The sequence below is a fragment of the Bufo bufo genome, chromosome 5 (genome assembly GCF_905171765.1).
Source record: "Bufo bufo chromosome 5, aBufBuf1.1, whole genome shotgun sequence".
NCBI classification, from domain to species: domain Eukaryota; kingdom Metazoa; phylum Chordata; class Amphibia; order Anura; family Bufonidae; genus Bufo; species Bufo bufo.
The window spans coordinates 258,996,323-259,017,431 of record NC_053393.1 but is presented as its reverse complement, the minus strand read 5'-3'; the positions used below and the strand labels follow the sequence as shown (position 1 = coordinate 259,017,431).

Below are 21,109 nucleotides of genomic sequence, written 5' to 3'. Positions count from 1 at the left end.
CTCAAACCTGATATTATTTGCGTTCAAGAATCCCACTTTACCCAGACTTCCTGTCATAAATATTTCCATAACGAATATACTTTATTGGTTCACGCTCCATACCATTCAAAGAGCAGAGGTGTGGCTAGTTTTAGTAATAAATCGTTGCCAATCAAGATTGATTCTACTATTGTGGACCCCCAGGGATCCTGTTAGGCTGTAAATACAACACCCCATTTTGTCTTGTTTAGGGTGCTGGTACACAGTGCAGTTCAGACATGCATTCAGGATGCAGTTTTCAATTTAGCCAGTTTAGCAGCCTCGTTAAACCCTGGTGTTCTGCATAGTGGGAACGATTTAATTAATTACAGGGAGCTACAATAAAAAACTGTATACTGAATGCATTTCAGAACAGCGCTGTGTGCCAGCACCCTAACTCCTATGCTCTTAATGATCAGCCAGTCTCTTTTTTCCTGTACCTTGCGAAAGTTAATTGAACAACACCAACCCACGAAACCTATTTGATGTGGTTATTTGAACATGTTCTTCAATGGTAAGCTTGATAGGTCATCCCCCATAGCAGATAAACTGTCATCTAATTCAAATGAAACTACATACGACATCTCCTGTAGCTGATTTGCTGGAGGGAGTTTAATGGACCACAACGTGGCTATATATAATTTTCCCAATACATCATAATTACACTAGAATTGATTGGGTTTTGGCCTCAACATGACTCCTCCCTTCTCTGTTATATGCCAGACATGTGCCCTGTGCTTGGTCTGACCATATCAGGTCTGACCATGATATGATTTAAGCTATTCGCTAGGTGTCCCTTTACTCGCAGATTAAATTAATCTCTTCTTACTCATCCCTCCATAGTAGCACGTTTAACCACGGTGCTTCATGATTTTTTTCCCCCTTGAACAATCCCTCGGATGCATCTCCTGCTGTTAATTGGGCAGCACATAAAGTCCATTATAAGAGATGTCATTATAGCTGAGGCTTCTAGGCTAAAAAAGTAGCAAAATAATGTCCAGGCAGATATGGTATATAAATTATTCCGTCTGGAGCCAGCTAAAGCTAATCAAAGACAACATTCACTGTATCTAATTAAAGTTATTCAAGATGTTAAATTATAGCTTGATGCTACCCTCTTATGCCATACTGAGAAGACACTTACAAATTAGCTAACAAACTGGATAAAATGCTCGCTGCTCGGCCATGCGTTTGGCAGCTAATTAATACGGTTTATCTAATATGTGCTGCAAGGGGACAGATTACGTCTAAGCCTGTTAGAATATATCAACAATTCCATACGTTTTATCAAAAGCTATATTCCTCCGCAATAGATGCACCTACTTCTGATATCACCTCCATTTTAACTTTTTTGCCCATCTTGAAACTATGGCTATCTGACGCAGATATCCTTAAAGGGGATGTCTCACTTCAGTAAGTGGCATTTATCATGTAGAGAAAGTTAATACAAGCCACTCGCTAATATATTGTCATTATCGATATTGCTTCCTTTGCTGGTTGGATTCATTTTTCCATCACATTATACACTGCTCGTTTCCATGGTTACAGACCACCCTGCAATCCATCAGTGGTGATCGTGTTTGCACAGTATAGGAAAAACACTAGCCTATGTGCGCTCCCATGTTCCCAGCCACCAGAGAGGCTGCTGCTTTTACCTATAGTGTGCAAGCACAATCACCACTGATACCTCCAGATGTCCTCACTGCTTTACATTGATCTCTAAACCTGATAAAGACCCCTCTAGTCTGGCAAATTATCATCCTATATCCCTTTTCAGTGTTGATTTGAAAATCTTTACCTCCATATTGCTTTCCTGCCTCAGTCGCTATCTACCTACTATAATACATCCTGACCAGATGGGATGCATACATAGTTGGCAGACGCCGGACAATGTGAGGAAGATAAGTCTGTAATATTATTCAATGGGCTAACAAGAAGTCACAGCCACATTTACTGTTGACACTGGACATAGAGAAGGCTTTTCATAGCATCTCTTGTTTCTTTCTTTATACGGTATTAACTACCATGGGTATGCAAGGGGGGGGGGCATTTTTACGCAGTCGAAACCTTCTACGCAATCCCGGTGCATACCTTAATTTTCCCACATATTCCCCTGCACCTATTAATATCCACTGTGGAACACATCAGGGTAGTAATACCCCATCCTTAACACGAGAATTAATTACACTTAATTTAAAACCCAAGAAGACTACCTTCTGTATATAGGGGTGAATATACATAAATCCCTAGACTCAATTTTTGTAATGGAATTAGGCACAACTTATTCTCAAATTATGCCAGAAATTGATCACCTGGAATTTTCCTAACTTATCCTGGATGGGAAGAATCCATACTGTACGCTACCTTGAATCATATATTTCTTTAGGACACTTTCTATTTCCGATCCGCTCATAAGCCATTAAAAAATGAGATCTTCTGGTTTATATGGGCGTATGAATGCTCTCAAATATCTTGATCTATTATACATCTTCACAAGAGAGTGGGTGGTCTTTCAGTGCCCCACCTCTACAAATATTACGTAGCGGCCCAGTTATCTCGCTTTGTGACTGCCATGCATCATCAAATCCTCCATGATGGATACTCCTAGAATATAGTGTAACCTACATTTATTAGCACCTATTAGCTCTAATTTGTTTACCAGATATTCCCTTACGAGGCACTGACCCCTTTGCGAGAATTTCCAACTTTATGCTCCTGCTATGGAGGGCAGTCCATTTAATATATAAATTACAAAGTTTGATATCACCTATGCTCCCTATTTTCTGAAACCCCTGTTTTCCTCCTAGGTTATCACCAACTGCCTTTGTTTGGTGGAAATGTGAAGCTACGCCAGGTTGGAATTTCCTGCTCCACTCTAAGCTCAAGTCCAGAGCATCCTTTGTTTCCCACTTTGCACCTCCAGCAACAAAATATTTTGAGTTAATAAGGTCTTTCATTTCTTAACCTCATTAGTCCTGAATGATAAGAATGTAGAACAGGGATCAGCAACCTTCGTCACTCCAGCTGCTGGGAAACTACAACTCCCAGCATACACAGTTACTTGACTGTTCTTGTAACTCCCATAAAAATGAAAGAATGATTCTGGGAGTTGTAGTTTCAGAACAGCTGGATTGACAGAAGTTGCTGATCCCTGCTGTAGAATATTCATCTTTTGAACTGCAATGTCGGTATAGTTCCTTGGGATCTTTTTCTTTCATCTACTCTTCCAACTTTCTCTGACACTAAATTTGCCTTTATGTATGGCTGACAATTGGATTTAGGGGAATCCCTTACCATGGAACAATGGCATGACTTGTGGCAGGCGCAGCACTATGAAGAGCCTTTTGCGCTGTGGCATGAGAAGAATTTTTATATTGCTGACCTTTAGTTTAACCAGACTGTCTATTACTCTGCAATTCCTCTAGTGCCGTTCTATGGAAACAGTAGGTTTAAAGAGCACACCAAATGCTTGAAATAACTTCTTTATTAACTTAAACTTTTTTTCATATATAACACTGCCGCCTCCGCAGCAGATAGTCCATGTACATAACATGTGTTAAAAAGATATCACAAAATGGCAGTATGCATAAGATGGTGGTTCGACTGTTTAATCTTGTCATTCAACATAAAATGGTGGATATATCTCTCTTAAATATCTGTACTCTCACTTTAAGTTATTTTAGCACTTTATGATCTCTCTGAGAGGTATATCTGAGGTCAAACTAATAGTTCACTTGCTGAATTTGGTCGCAATTTGCAATATGCAGCTAGCAGTAACTATTTGCAGATTGGTTGAGTATGATCTGGTATAGTTGTATGCAATTTGGATTGCAATATGGAATTTGAATTTGGATTGTGAACTTTATACTTTGCAATTGGTGGAACTTTAAGTAAACACACATAACTGGTTCAGTATACAGTTCTAATCACTATATTAACAGTAGGAACATTATATAACTGTTTTAAATACCTATTTTGGCCTCTCTGCTTCTATAAAACACAGCTCTTAGTGGAGTGAATGTCTGTTTAGCTTCTCTCCTCTGGTTTAATGATTCTAGCAGCTCCTGCTAGGGGGATTTCCCACACAGGCTGTGTGTGAGGCTAGCTGTGATTGGTCAAAACTCTTGCTGTGTGTGAGGCTGGCTGTGATTGGTCAAAACTCCTGCCCAGCAACAACATTTTAACTCTATGCTTTCTGTTGTTTCTGCTGTGTCATTGAGCTTACCTCACATTCATATCATAAATATTAAAGGCATATTATCTTTTCTGCTTCTGTGAACACAATATATAAAAGTTTTATGACATCCAAACATGAAGTCGCTGTAAATAACTCTGCTTTTGTTTTTAACACACAAACATAGGAACTGTATTAAGGTTATTGGCAGGTCTAGCTGTATAAACATATAAGCTATATTAGCAACATGACTGTTGTTCGGTGACCAGCAAAAACTGACAGCACTACAGTCGTAGCCAAAAGTTTTGAGAATGACACAAATATTAGTTTTCACAAAGTTTGCTGCTAAACTGCTTTTAGATCGTTGTTTCAGTTGTTTCTGTGATGTAGTGAAATATAATTACACGCACTTCATACGTTTCAAAGGCTTTTATCGACAATTACATGACATTTATGCAAAGAGTCAGTATTTGCAGTGTTGGCCCTTCTTTTTCAGGACCTCTGCAATTCGACTGGGCATGCTCTCAATCAACTTCTGGGCCAATTCCTGACTGATAGCAAACCATTCTTTCATAATCACTTCTTGGAGTTTGTCAGAATTAGTGGGTTTTTGTTTGTCCACCTGCCTCTTGAGGATTGACCACAAGTTCTCAATGGGATTAAGATCTGGGGAGTTTCCAGGCCATGAACCCAAAATGTCAATGTTTTGGTCCCCGAGCCACTTAGTTATCACTTTTGCCTTATGGCACGGTGCTCCATCATGCTGGAAAATGCATTGTTCTTCACCAAACTGTTGTTGGATTGTTGGAAGAAGTTGCTGTTGGAGGGTGTTTTGGTACCATTCTTTATTCATGGCTGTGTTTTTGGGCAAAATTGTGAGTGAGCCCACTCCCTTGGATGAGAAGCAATCCCACACATGAATGGTCTCAGGATGCTTTACTGTTGGCATGACACAGGACTGATGGTAGCGCTCACCTTTTCTTCTCTGGACAAGCCTTTTTCCAGATGCCCCAAACAATCGGAAAGAGGCTTCATCGGAGAATATGACTTTGCCCCAGTCCTCAGCAGGCCATTCACCAAACTTTCTGCAGAAGATCAATCTGTCCCTGATGTGTTTTTTTTGAGAGAAGTGGCTTCTTTGCTGCCCTTCTTGACACCAGGCCATCTTCCAAAAGTCTTCGCCTCACTGTGCGAGCAAGCTCTGCACTGGTGGCACTCCGATCCCACAGCTGAATCCTCTTTAGGAGACGATCCTGGCGCTTGCTGGACTTTCTTGGATGCCCTGAAGCCTTCTTAACAAGAATTGAACCTCTTTCCTTGACGTTCTTGATGATCCTATAAATTGTTGATTGAGATGCAATCTTAGTAGCCACAATATCCTTGCCTGTGAAGCCATTTTTATGCAACGCAATGATGGCTGCACGCGTTTCTTTGCAGGTCACCATGGTTAACAATGGAAGAACAATGATTTCAAGCATTACCCTCCTTTTAACATGTCAAGTTTGCCATTTTAACCCAATCAGCCTGACATAATGATCTCCAGCCTTGTGCTCGTCAACATTCTCACCTGAGTTAACAAGACGATCACTGAAATGATCTCAGCAGGTTCTTTAATGACAGCAATGAAATGCAGTGGAAAGGTTTTTTTCGGGATTAAGTTAATTTTCATGTCAAAGAAGGACTATGCAATTCATCTGATCACTCTTCATAACATTCCGGAATATATGCAAATTGCTATTATAAAAACTTAAGCAGCAACTTTTCCAATTTCCAATATTTATGTAATTCTCAAAACCTTTGGCCATGACTGTACATACACTGATAACAATCTACATATGGTGAACCTGCCCTATAGCTAGGTAATTTTGGGCTAACATCCAAATGGGTCTATTCGAAGTCTTTAACTGTGCTGCTTTCCCTAACCTGAAGTACTTCTTGTCTTTGTGATCATATGAGGATATTACAGTATATGAAGACTCGGCTCTATTTCTTCTTTCTACCCCATTTCTTCCTATATTTATATATATATATATATATATATATATATATATATATATATATATATATACTGTATACTTGGCTGGTAGAACCATGGGGGTTAAGTTACTGATGATATTCTTTGTTCTCTGTTATATCTGTTGCATAACAGTTCTCCTGTTATACTTTAACTATGGCTTATAGTTTTGCATTGCAGTACATTGCTTCTTTTGCATGTCATCCTTTTCTCTCCTTTTTTGTTTAAAAAAGAAAAAGTACTTTTAAAACATAAAATTGTATTCCATGCAATATGTGGTGGAGACAGTATCCTGGCTACAGGTATCCACAGACAAGATCAGATCCAAAAAACAAACAGATGGGGAGTATTTGGCACCCATAGAGGTGATTACATTGCTCGTTGTGTTGGCTTTGTACTCACCGCTCCCTGTGACCCTGCGCAATCTGTGACTTCTCCCCGCTCACACCATGTCTGAAAAAGGGAGAGGAGAAAGGGGTGGGGCGGCAGGCCTGTCCCATTTACCATTTTCTACACCGGTTTTAGGCGTAGAAAATGGTCCAAATGTAAGACAGCTAGGAAGCTGTCTTACATTTAGAAGTAGCGGAGGATCCGCATAAGTTATGTAGAGGCCAGTGCTTCTACATAACTGCGGTTGATCCATCGCCAGGTATAGGGGTTATTAAGATCAGCATCTAAAACGCTGGTCTTAATAAATGTGCCCCATAGTTTTAACATTGAAAAGCTGGCTGTATGAGGAATCCACTTTTTTTGTTGCACTATATAATATACAGAGATATGGTAACATGACCTATACACATTTTTTTTAAGAATATTTATTTTTGTGCTGTGTGTATTATACCATACACTGACATGGCACAGCTGCATTTCTCTGTATTTTAAAAGTAGTTGTCAGAGTTTTATGCAACCTTTAGTAACCCCTGTAGATGGTCTAAAATAACCAAAATAATGGATACTCACCCATTTTCTCCCCTGCTTCTTCCTGCTGTGAGCTCTGGACCTCATATTCTTTTTTTTTAATCTTTGTCACCTGATATATGTGTACAATATTATTGTTTATTCTATTGGATTTTGCACATGTGTTATTATGTTTTGCTAGTGATACTCTGCATTATACTATGCTTGGTTTGCCATTGTGCTTTAAGATTTTTACCAACTGTAACCGGGCTATATCAAATAAGGGCCAGAGGCGATCACTGCTTAGGATTTATATTAATATTTAGGATTGGCAGAGTCTGGTCTTCCATTTGAGCTGTGTTTGCTTTGCAGCGGTATAGTGGGATCTTTTAGATTTGTCCCCCTTTTTTTTTTACCTTCTGTATATTTATTATTTGTGTTTCAATAAATGTTGATATATTTTAGATTTATGTAGGTATTATTGTGTATGGGCCAGTAGTTTATCTCTATAGACTTTATTGTAAATTTTTACTAGGCCCTCTATATACATTAGGATAAAGCTGAGGTATTTATTGGTTGACAATGACAGAATGATACATAGCAATAAAACATAGCACATAATGCTAATATTTTTCTGTACAGACTTGTATGTAGCATCCACCTCTACAAAACTGACTGTCAAATTTCTCATCCTCACAGGAGCTAATAGCTGGAGCAGTTAAAGATGGACAGGATAATCAATTTGCTCTGGAGGGTAAGTAATGTAGCATTATTTGGTATTGTAATATGAACATTACAATTAGCCCACATCATCAGTATAAGAAATAAACAACCATAATCTTACCTATAATTCCAGTCATGTAATGGTATGACCGATAGGATATGCCACAGTAACATGTCATCAGTTACTATGGTGGGAGAACCTCTTCTAAGAATATTAATATGAAGCACTGAATTGTGTACTTGCCAGTCTTTACATTTTGCTGCACATTTTTTTTATGTTATACCTTTACTATGATGTATATTTTTCTTCAATGAAACCCAAATGTGATAAATTATAATTTTCTATTAGTTAACCTTCCACCCAAGAAATTAGAAGGATCTGAACAGCATGTATATTCATCTCTACTTGAAGATCCTGAAAAAACTCAAAATAAAGAAGGGACTAGAGGATTGGACAAGAAACATATTAATATTGATGTAAGTAAATATATTGATTTAAACCACAAATAAATGTCAGTCTATTAAATATTAAGGACACAACCAGTTTGATCCTTAAATGGATATTCCAGTTATGTTATCATTTATCCACAGTATAGGGGATAACTGTTAGATCGTGGGCTCTTAATGCTGGGATCCCCACTAATCATGAGAATGGGGCCCCCTACCTAATAGAGCAGCTGGTTGGCATGCACGCAGCCGTTCCATTCATTTCAGGGGGCTCCATGGGGTATGAGTTCCCCGTTCTTAGGACCCCCATTGATCTAATACTTAACTTATCGTCTGTCCTGTGGATAGGGGATAACTTAGCATATTCAGAATACCCCTTTAAGCACTGAGCCTAATATTGCAAATTTGACATTTGTCTCTTCATGTGAATGTGTAGCAAAAATTGTGTAGTACTGTGCTAGCCAGATTTTCTAAATTTGAATTTCCTTGCTTTTAATAGACAGTGTTACCACAAGAATGGTTATTAACATTCCCTATATGTCTACTTTATGCTGGCATCATTTTGTAAATATAATTTTATTTTTTCAAAACTGAATTTAGAAACTTTGTTAACCCTTTAGGTGTTTCACAAGAATTAAAGCAAAATGGAGGTGAAGTTTCAAAATGTAATTTGCAGAATTTCTATTTTTTCCTATAACTCATCAAGGGTTGACCGCAAAACAAATCTCCATATTGATTACAATGATTCTTGAGCTTGCAGAAAACACCCTATACATGGTCTTAAACTGTTGTATGAGCACACTGCACTGCTCAGATGGAAGATGTGACATTTAGCTGTTGGAGAGCAGATTTTGCTGGAATGATTCCAGGGCACTATCACACATTTGCAGAGTCCCTGAGGTACCAGTGCAATGTAAATCCCCAATCCTGTTTTGGAAACAACCCCTTCAAGGAAGTGACCTAGAGGTACAGGGATTGGCTTTTACCCCAAAGGTGTTTCATAGAATTTTTAAGATTGGGACATGAAATTAAAAATTACATTGTATTTCAATTATATATAGTTTTGCCACAAAGGTTTCATTTTCACAAGTGGTAATAGGTGAAAAAGCACCACAAATGTTAGATTTTCCTGAGTGCAACAATACCCCCTAGGTGCTGTTTGGGGACACAGCAGGATTCAGAAGAGAAAGAGCAGCATTTGCTTTTGAGGACTAGTTTTGTGATTTTATAGAGCATTGGACAATACATAAAAAAAGAAACTCCCAAGAAGTAAACCTTTTTTGGAAACCACACAATTTATCAAGGGGAGTAGTGAGCATTTAGCCTCACTGGTATTTTGCAGAAGTTAATGCATAGCAGATGGTGCAAAGTGAAAATTGAAATTTTTGCAGAGATACAGATGTAGAGTTAAGGCTACTTTCACACTGGCGTTTTGAATTCCGTTTGTGAGATCCGTTTCAGGGATCTCACAAACGGTTCAAAACGGATCAGTTCAGCCCCAATGCATTCTGAATGGATAAGGATCCGTTCAGAATGCATCAGTTTGGCTCCATTGCGCCTCCATTCCGCTCTGGATGCGGACAAACGGATCCGCCCTGACTTACAATGTAAGTCAATGGGAGCGGATCCCTTTTCACTGACCCAGTATGTTGCAATTGAAAACGGATCCGTCCCCCATTGTTTTTCAATGTAAGTTAGAACGGATCCGTTTTGACTTTGTTCTTCATAATGCAAACGGATCCGTTCTGAACGGATACAATCGTTTGCATTATAGGTGCAGATCCGTTTGTGCAGATACCAGAGGAATCGGCACCTAACGCAGGTGTGCAAATAGCCTAAGGCCCCTTTCACACGGGCGAGTATTCCGCGCGGATGCGATGCGTGAGTTGAACGCATTGCACCCGCACTGATTCCTGACCCATTCATTTCTATGGGGCTGTGCACACGAGCGGTGATTTTCACGCAGCATGCTCCTCTTTGTGCGTTTTTCACGTAACGCAGGCCCCATAGAAATGAATGGGGTTGCGTGAAAATCGCAAGCATCCGCAAGCAAGTGCATATGCGGTGCGATTTTCACGCACGGTTGCTAGGTGACGATCGGGATGGGGACCCGATCATTATTATTTTCCGTTATAACATGGTTATAAGGGAAAATAATAGCATTCTTAATACAGAATGCATAGTAAAATAGGGCTGGAGGGGTTAAAAAAAAAATAATAATAATTAAGCTCACCTTAATCCACTTGCTCGCGCAGGCCCGGCTTCTCTTCTGTCTTCTTTTTTGCTGTGTGCAGGAAAGGGACCTGTGGTGACGTCACTCAGGTCATCACATGGTCCGTCACATGATCTTGACGTCACCACAAGTCCTTTTCCTGCACACAGCAAAAAAAGAAGACAGAAGAGATGCCGGCTGCGCGAGCAAGTGGATTAAGGTGAGTTTAATTATTTATTTAATTTTTCCAGGACGTCCTCCATGACAGCACCCATGGAGGATGTCCTTATTGGCTTCTGCAGGGACAGGAAGAGAGACAGTTTAAAAGGCCCCTCCCCACCCCCTCTCTCCAGTGTTCTTTCTGTCCCTACTGGGATAGGGCGAGTGAGACAACTCCCTCCTAGCAAGTTAGGTAGGGAATGGGGCGAGTCTGGTCGGGGGGTGCTTACCTCTCCTCTTCAGACTCCTGTAGCCCCTTAACCAGCACCCCTCTGGGAAGTGGTTCCCTGGTTTGATCCCCGATACCCTTTCCGAGTGGCCGCAGGGATCTGGGACGCCGTAGTCACTTCTCCCTTCCGGAGCTCTGGGCTCGGCAGCGGCTCCTGCGCTCCCCTGTGCACGCTAGGTGGATTACCGAGCGCTCCCACGTGACCGGAAGCCAACACACGTCACCGGAAGTGTCATGGCGGCGCGCATCGGCATGCTGGAGACCTTCCAAATCAGGAGGTCTCGCATGTCTAGGGGGTTGACTCTTCCTTGGAATGAGTCCCCCCGTGAAGAGCAGGAGGAGGCGGAGCCAGGCGGCGACGGGCGGACCGGTAAGTAGATAAAACCCTATTTAAATGTCTGATGGCAACCTGGTGAGGTTGCATCATGGAGGTCCAAGCGTCCAACAAGCAGGAGACTTGTTCAGACTCCCCCGTCCAGGCCCCTGTAAGTAGCTGCTCTATGTGCTTTGACAGGGGTGTTTTTTGGGAATATTTTTGACTCTAAATTAGTCTCTATTCCCTTTTCCCTTAGACTACTAAGGAGTCAGGGCACAAACCACATGGAGACCCTAAAAAGATGCGAAAGAAGTGTGCGACCTGCCAAACAAAGGTTCTGGAGCCATATAAAAAACTGTTGTGCCCAGAATGCCTTTCCAAAATTCTTAAGGACGAACGATCAACCCTACTTTCAGAATTGAGGGCTATTCTAAGAGAGGAGGTGCACGCGGCAACCTCGAGCCAGAACCCAGACCCAGTACCATCTTCTCCCCCCTCCAAAAGGGCCAGGATCCAGTCAGGCTCTGATTCAGAGGAAGAGGGGTTATGTGCTTCCGAGGAAATCGACGATGACTCAGTGTCCCTTCCTCAGGATGAACAAAGAAGATATTTCTTTTCATCCGAGGATCTAGATCCCCTACTCACCGCCATTAGGCAGACCATGGCTATTGAGGAGGAGGAACAGACACGCTCAGTTGAAGACAAAATGTTCGGGGGTCTTAAAGTCAGGAAAAGGAAGGTCTTCCCAGTAAATAAAAATCTAAAAGACCTCATTACAGAAGAATGGGCAGATGGAGAAAAGAAGCTCTTCATTCCCAGAGATTTTAAAAATCGACTGCGCTTTGATCCGAAGGACACTAATCTCTTGGACGAGGTCCCAAAAGTAGATGTCCAGGTGGCCAAGGTAGTGAAAAAGACCTCAATACCGTTTGAGGATTCGTCGCAGCTGAGGGATCCCATGGATAGAAAGTTGGATGGTCTGCTGAAAAAATCCTGGAAGTCAGGGGCAGCTACAATTAACACTAACATTGCTGCCACTTCAGCTTCCAGAGCCTTAGTCTTGTGGATAAATTAACTGGAGAGTCACCTAAGGGCTAAGACATCCAGGGAAGAGATCCTAGAGTCACTCCCTCTGCTAAAGATGGCCTCAAGTTTAGTGGCGGACGCTTCAGCGGAATTTATTAGATTTACAGCCAAATCTCAGTCTCAGACTAACGCTGCTAGACGTGCCCTCTGGCTCAAGTCCTGGTCCGGGGATGTAGTGTCTAAAAACAGACTCTGCTCCATACCATTCTCTGGTTCTTTCATGTTCGGCCCAGTCTTGGACTCTATCCTCCAGAACGCGGCGGATAACAAAAAAGGGTTTCCTGAGGAGAAACCTAAAAAGCTGCAGCCCTTTCGTAGACCCTCTGGCCAGAGTCAGACCAAGTCTTATAGAGGGAAAGGTAAATCAGGCCGTTGGAGCTACCCCAAAGGGGGCAGGGGAAGGGGTTTCCTCTTCAACCCCAATACCAACATCGGGAAACCATGACGCCAGACCGGTAGGAGGGAGACTTCGTCACTTTTGGGAAAGATGGAAGAGAGTTACCCACAATCAGTGGATCCTGGACTCCATCAGGGACGGCTTCAGGATAGATTTCAGAAATCCTCCTCCACAAACCTTCCAGGTGACTTCGAGTCTCCTCTCCTTCAGCAACAGCTGCTGTCAGATGTACAAAAGCTTCTGGTTCTGGGAGCCATCACCCAGGTTCCTCCTCCCCAGCATTTCACAGGACACTATTCAAGACTATTCTTTGTGAAGAAGCCAGACGGGTCGGTAAGGACGATCATCAATTTAAAATTTCTAAACAAGTGGGTGACCTACTACAGGTTCAAGATGGAATCAATAAGGTCCACTACTCCTTTGATCCCACCAGGTGCTCACCTTTGCACATTGGACCTCAAGGATGCGTACTACCACATCCCCATACATCTTCAACATCAACAGTATCTAAGGTTTGCGGTCAAGTACAAGGAGGAGATTCTTGACTACCAATTTCAGTGCCTGCCGTTTGGGATTTCATCTGCCCCCTGTCTCTTCACAAAGATAGTATCAGAAATTATGGCCTACCTTCGCCAGAATTCGATTACAATCGTGCCCTACTTGGACGATTTTCTACTGATAGCAGATTCAGTACAAAAGCTGGAGGGGGACATCCATCAGACTTTAGCCCTATTCAAAGATCTGGGGTGGATTGTGAACTATCAAAAATCTGACCTGGTACCAGACACGAGGAAAGAATTCCTGGGCACTCTCCTGGACACGAGGACACAACACTCCTTTCTGCCGGAGAGGAAACAAATCAATATAAGAGAAAAGATGGAGTCGTTCAAAAGGAGGAGAACCCACTCAATCAGAGAAGCAATGCACATCCTGGGACTGATGACCTCCTGTATTTCAATTATACCTTGGGCCCAATTCCACTCCAGGACCCTCCAGGAGGCAGTATTGACAGCCTGGGACAGAGACCACCGCTCTTTGAACTCTAAGATAAAGTTGCCAGACAGAGTTTTGAAATCCCTGTCCTGGTGGATAGAACCCGAGAATTTGGAGAAGGGGGTCCCGTGGAACATGACTATAGCCATAACAGTTACCACGGACGCAAATCTGAATGGCTGGGGGGGGGGCATGTGGACCAACATCTCTTCCAAGGTTCTTGGGTGCTTCGGGACAGAATAAGGTCCTCAAATTACCGGGAACTGAAAGCAGTGTTGAAGACTCTGAGAGCAGCCAAGCACCTTCTCCAAGGTCAATGACCCATTTCAGTGACCTATTTAAAAGGGTCTCAGAACTCGAGAGCCGACTTCCTAAGCCGTCACAGGATCGACGTGGGAGAATGGAGTCTGAACAAGCAGGTTTGCAAACAGATCTGCCAGGTATGGGGCCAACCAGAGATAGATCTCTTCGCATCCAGGGAAAATTCACAGCTGGACTGTTTCTACTCTCTAAACCCCAGTGGAAGTCCAGTGGCAGTAGACGCCCTAGCCCAGAGTTGGGACATGAAACTGGCATACGCCTTTCCTCCTTTGCCCCTAATCCCGGCAATCTTAAAGAAGATGAGGACCAGCTCTACCACTCTGATCCTAATTGCGCCAGACTGGCCCAAGAGAGCCTGGTACCCTATCTTGAAAGAAATGTCAGTCAGAGATCTGTATCCCCTTCCATGCAGGAAAGACCTGTTAACGCAAGGGCCTCTGGAACATCCCAATCTCAACAAGCTGAGACTGACTGCCTGGATCCTGAGAGGAAGACCCTGAGGAAGAAGGGTCTCTCCGATCAGGTAATATCAACTCTGCAACAAGGCCGTAAACCAGTAACGTCGGCCATATATCTTAAAATATGGAAGAGATTCTCATCTTGGCTAGCCCAAAATCATCCAGGGACTAGAAATCCATCCATAGGCCATATACTAGATTTCCTCCAGAGAGGGTTTGATATGGGTTTAAAACCTAGCACACTCAAGGTGCAGATCTCAGCCTTAAGTAGCTGCTTAGACTTTCCATTAGCAGAACACAGGTGGGTCAAGAGGTTTATCAGGGCAGTTTCCAGAATGCGACCCACCTTAAGACAACCAGTTCCCACGTGGGACTTAAATGTAGTACTGAACAGCTTATGTGATTCTCCCTTCGAACCCATTGAGGATATATCCTTCAAGACGGTATTTCTACTAGCTATCACTACTGCCCGTAGGATAGGCGAGATTCAGGCCCTGTCAGTTAGGGAACCCTTTTTGAAGGTCCTAGACGATAGGATAGTTCTTAAGTTGGATCATTCCTTTTTTCCCCAAGGTTGTCTCAGTGTTTCACAGAGAACAGGAGATAATACTCCCTTCATTTTGTACCGCTCCCAAAAACATACAGGAGGAACGGTTCCACTGTCTGGATGTGAGAAGAGCAGTCCTCGTCTACATCAAGCGGACGAAACCTTGGAGAAAATCACCAAACCTCTTCATCCAATTCGGTGGTAAAAACAAGGGATGCAAAGCCTCTAAGACCTCTTTAGCCCACTGGATCAAGGAGACCATCAGGGAATGTTATAGACTGCAGAATTTGTCTTGCCCCATAGCTTTGAGTGCTCATTCTACCAGAGCTATGGCTACAACCTGGGCGGAGAAAGCAGGAGCTTCCATCGATTAAATCTGCAAGGCAGAAACCTGGTCTTCCTCCACTACCTTTGACAGACATTACAGACTGGACTCAATGGCCAATCAGGACTTAGCTTTTGGCCGTAAGGTCCTACAGGGAGTGGTCCCCCCCTAAGATTACATTCTAAGTTGTTAGTTCTCCATGGGTGCTGTCATGGAGGACATCCTGGAAACATATATTTAGTTTACCGGTAAATGGCTTTCCAGGAGTCCGGAATGACAGCACCCAATACTACCCCCCCCCCCCCTTTTTTTGGTTCCTCTCGGTACACTATTTGGTTTGTATGACTTATACTGCTACTGTATACAGTGTGAATTAACATTGTTCTCAAAATAAAGATGTGGCAGCCTATCCGGTGTAGTAAGTTATAAGAACACTGGAGAGAGGGGGTCGGGAGGGGCCTTTTAAACTGTCTCTCTTCCTGTCCCTGCAGAAGTCAATAAGGACATCCTCCATGGGTGCTGTCATTCCGGACTCCTGGAAAGCCATTTACCGGTAAACTAAATATATGTTTTTAACCCCTCCAGCCCTATTGTACTATGCATTCTGTATTACGAATACTATTATTATTATTTATGTTATAAGGGAAAGTAATACAATCTACAGAACACCGATCCCAAGCCCGAACTTCTGTGAAGAAGTTCGGGTTTGGGTACCAAACATGTGCGATTTTTCTCACGCGAGTGCAAAACGCATTACAATGTTTTGCACTCGCGCGGAAAAATCGTGCATGATCCCGCAACGCACCCGCACCTTTTCCTGCAACGCCCGTGTGAAAGAGGCCTAACACTCATGCTTTATGAGATGTGTTATCTAAACTAGATGCGTTAAGCAAACACCTTCAATTGCTGTTCAATGGCTTTTGTTTCAAGATAACACAATGAGTTAAAAAAAATTAGTTAAGAGTTTGAGTGTTAACCCTGCTACATCTGTATGTCATTTCAGTGCTTGATATGTTATTCCCTGCATATATCATTGTGAAAATTAAGCCCTCATTTTATTATTATGATGTGCTTCTTGGTTTTAGAAACGCCCTATATGTGGCCGTAATCTATTGCCTGGGCATACAACAGGGTTTAGGAGTAAGAGAATACTATGTGCATTTGAGAGCCAGTGTGGTGATTTACACATCTTTTGCTGACAACTGTAGAGGCTCTGGGGTAAAATAATAAATGGAACCTCAAGAAGTTAAAGTGAAAATTGCAATTCGTCTCACAGATATGGCATTTCAGTGCCCAGTATGTTGTGCCCATTGTGTAACAGTATGAAAGCTAAGCCCTCTTATAAGGCTTTGCTTTCTGATTTTAGAAACACCCTAAATGTGGCCCCATTCTTTTACCTGAATATATGAGAAGATTCAGGAGTATAAGAGCATCTTGTGCCAGCGGCAGACTGGGAACTTAAAGCAGCCCTGGAAAAAAAACTAAAAGTGGCCCCAGTTTTGTAGTCTGGTCCAAATTGATGGAAGGCAGAGCCAGCAATACCATATTGTGGCACATTATACCACCCTAACAGAGCCAAATACCACAGTACATCATAAAATACGGTCAGCAAAAACAAAATACATCCCCAAAAAATTCCACTAGCTGGCCTGAGGAAGGCCCACCAGGAAATTTCCCTGTAAGGTCTATAGCCCATCCGCCCCTTTCCTGCACATTGTGAGGCCCAATGTGATGATTTACACTGCTTGTGCTGACGACTATAGAGGCTCTGGAGTGAAATAATAAATGGAACCCATGAAAAGTGACCCTATTTTGGAAACTCCATTTCTCAAGGTGTTAAGGGCTTGAGTGAGCATTTTGAAGCCACAAGTATTTCGCGGAAATGTGCAGCGGACAATGCAAAATGAAAATTGAAATTTTTTTACAGATATGACATTTCAGTTGTGCCCAGCTCATGCTGAGACTCACACCACACTACTTGAATTCATAGGCAAGTTCTACTGGGTACGAAATGCCATAAATGTGGACATAAGCAGCTCCATGAGCACATAGTTGAGCTCAGAAGGGAAGCAGCGCAATTTAGCTTTTGGAATGCAAATTTTGCCAGAATGCAAAGACTCTGAAGTAACCATACAGTGAAACCTTCAATTAGGGACCCCATTTTGGAAACACCCCTCAAGTTATTTATCAAAGGATAGAATGAGCATTTTGAGACCACAGGTATTTTCCAAAAATTAAATGGACTTTCTGGTGATGATTTTTTTTATCAGAACTTTTCTAAAAAATAAGTCATTTAGTCCATAAAATAATGTAAACCTGCCCTGAGCCTTGCAGCCCTATGCAAGATCCCAGATTACCATTTTTGGTCATACTGGTGTGTTTTGTAATACTAAATTAGAACAATTATTTACAGTGACAGTCAGTGAGAGAAAATGTTACTGTACTGTGTAATGCGTATTGCTAGAGAAGCAGTCTGTATATTTTATGCTAAAGATCACATGTGGACAGGATAGAGACAGTTTGAAATTAAAACTTGTGATCCAGCGTCTGGTAGACGCCTGGATCGTGGTGTAAAAAAAATTATCCTAATTAGGTGCAGAGGGGTGAAAAGATGAACGCTCATAAGTTTTGATAAATCTTAGAAATCGTGTTGGGAGTGTGAGCTGCTAGTTTGTGCAGCTTTCACTGGGACCCGTTTCTAACTGCTTTAACTTCAGTTTTGTGGCAACTAGCACCTACTTTAAAGCTTACATTGTCAGCTTTCAAACAAGTCCAAGATCATGGCTCTAGCTCATTTTTATTTTTTTTGTTTGTTTTTTTATTTTTAAACATTTTATTCAGGAAGAATAAAGGCACAGCAAAATGTATATTAAATACAAAGATAGGGTACATGACTTGTCATTAATAATTGTACATTCAGTTCCAGTGGCCTAACATAAGACATATTCATACTATTAATTTTGCCAACCATAAGCCTTAATGATCGAACCTAGCTCTCCCAGATTTTCTATTTTCAATCCCAACAACTCCCCCCCAATAACTAAATTAAAACCTCTAGTCGTAAACCAAAAACCAAAGCTCTTCCTTCTAAGATATTCCCCATGAATGTCACAGAAAAAATCCTGTCAATTGGATTCCCTTCAACGGATTCTCCACCTTATTATGGTTAAGAATAATCTCGCTATTCTGCTACCAAATTTCCCTGTGTTCCCTTTAACTGTTTCTCTAAGTACCATTTGGTTTCTTGGAATGGTTTCATCAGTTCTTTCCTTTCTACCGGAGTTAAGGAGTGGACTATAAACTTCTTCCATGTTCGGAAAAAGCCTTTGGTATCCCTTTCCTTGTTCTTCTCTGCTTCTAGCCTATCTAGGATATGTTTCATAGTTCCTATGGCTTCTTTCAATGTAGGACTGGTGGGATATAACCAGTGTCTAAGTATTGTTTTCTTCACTAATAAAAGGAATAAATGGACGCCCTGGACCCGTGTCGAATGGGTAATTTCACCATTGTGGTCATAAGGTATATAATGAAAGATGCAGTATAGCGGTGTACTTTGTGTATCTATTCCCCAGACTTGCTTTATATAAGCTATTGCTCCTTCCCATAAATGCTTCAAACTTGGACAATTCCAAAGACCATGTAATAGGTTAGCTTTTTGTAGGTGGCATTTCGGGCACCATCTGAGATAGTGTGAAGGGGCATCCTTGTATGGCAAGTCAAAAGCATAAGTTGTTTTGTGTAAAATTCTAAAGTGCATTTCTCTCCATGTTTCGTTACTAATAGCTTGCCTCACCCTTTCCATCCCTTCTCTCAATTTATTTGTCAGAGACCCAGCCCCTAGTTCCTCCTCCCACTTCTTAAACACAGATTTCCCTAGTGAGGTGGATTGAATATTTTGGATTTTCCTACAGTACAGACCAAAAGTTTGGACACACCTTCTCATTCAAAGAGTTTTCTTTATTTTCATGACTATGAAAATTGTAGATTCACACTGAAGGCATCAAAACTATGAATTAACACATGTGGAATTATATACATAACAAACAAGTCTGAAACAACTGAAAATATGTCATATTCTAGGTTCTTCAAAGTAGCCACCTTTTGCTTTGATTACTGCTTTGCACATTCTTGGCATTCTCTTGATGAGCTTCAAGAGGTAGACCCCTGAAATGGTTTTCACTTCATAGGCGTGCCCTGTCAGGTTTAATAAGTGGGATTTCTTGCCTTATAAATGGGGTTGGGACCATCAGTTGCATTGAGGAGAAGTCAGGTGGATACACAGCTGATAGTCCTACTGAATAGACTGTTAGAATTTGTATTATGGCAAGAAAAAAGCAGCTAAGTAAAGAAAAACCAGTGGCCATCATTACTTTAAGAAATGAAGGTCAGTCAGTCAGCCGAAAAATTGGGAAAACTTTCAAAGTAAGGGCTATTTGACCATGAAGGAGAGTGATGGGGTGCTGCTCCAGATGACCTGGCCTCCAAAGTCACCGGACCTGAACCCAATCGAGATGGTTTGGGGTGAGCTGGACCACAGAGTGAAGGCAAAAGGGCCAACAAGTGCTAAGCATCTCTGGGAACTCCTTCAAGACTGTTGGAAGACCATTTCAGGGGACTACCTCTTGAAGCTCATCAAGAGAATGCCAAGAGTTTGCAAAGCAGTAATCAAAGCAAAAGGTGGCTACTTTGAAGAACCTAGAATATGACATTTTCAGTTGTTTCAGACTTGTTTGTTAGGTATATAATTCCACATGTGTTAAATCATAGTTTTGATGCCTTCATAGTCATGAAAATAAAGAAAACTCTTTGAATGAGAAGGTGTGTCCAAACTTTTGGTCTGTACTGTATATAAATCCGAAAGGGAAAATTCCTGAGATCCCACCAAGGCCCTGAACCAATTCAATCTCTCCGGATCTCCCAGTTTCGTAGCTTGTGCCCAACAGTATGATTTTATTTGGTTGTATGGTAAAAAGTGGGAGGTAGGGAATTGGAACTTAGATTAGATTTCAGGCCATGCTAGGATCTCGGTTCCCGGAGTATTCAGCAGATGTTTTACAGAGGTAATCCCGTTTTCTCTCCACAGAGCAAACAACTTAGATTGCCTACCTGCTGGGAAAGCTGGTAGAGACCATAATGGCATATAAGGTGTGATGTACATAGGTAGTCTGTACAGTTTCTTAAATCCCTCTCCATGCAGCCATGGTGTCCCTCACCGGAGTATAGTTTTTTATGGAAGGGGGGGTGTCACAAATTATAGTATGCAAGATCGCCACTAAGTCCCAGGGGGCCACTAGTTCTCTTTCTTATGGAGTATTTGAAAAGTATGATGTCCCATTTATCTAATCTCTGACATGTCTAAACAGAGAAGCCAGATTATATCTCCTAATGTTTGGTAATTGTAACCCACCCTCCCATTTTGTTAAGCAAAGTTTATCATAAGCAATCCCTGGTCTCTTCCCCTGCCATAAGAAATGTGAAATAGCCCTCTGAATTCTTTTGACATCTATGTGTTTTATAAGTAAAGTGATAGTCTGGAAGGGATAAAGTAATCTGGCAAAAGTCACTATCTTTAACAGATGGGCCCTACCAAACAATGATAGCGGTAATTTAGACCACCGTGACAGCTCTAATTCTATTTTCTTTATTAACGGGTCGTAATTTAGCTTGTATAAGGATGATGGTATCTTTCCTATTTTCATGCCCAAATACGTTCGATACATCACAAGTTTTTGA

General features: G+C 41.7%; 1 protein-coding gene across 2 annotated transcripts in view; it reads left to right on the top strand.

The window, feature by feature from the left end:
• The window catches only part of NKD2 (NKD inhibitor of WNT signaling pathway 2), a 229,172-nt gene that overhangs the window by 121,860 nt on the left and 86,203 nt on the right, over window positions 1-21,109 (top strand). For both annotated transcript variants that reach the window (XM_040432169.1, XM_040432168.1), the window contains exons 4-5: window positions 7,803-7,857; window positions 8,176-8,303. In XM_040432169.1, the coding sequence (XP_040288103.1) occupies window positions 7,803-7,857; window positions 8,176-8,303 (183 nt within the window). The remainder of the gene's footprint in view (window positions 1-7,802; window positions 7,858-8,175; window positions 8,304-21,109) is intronic.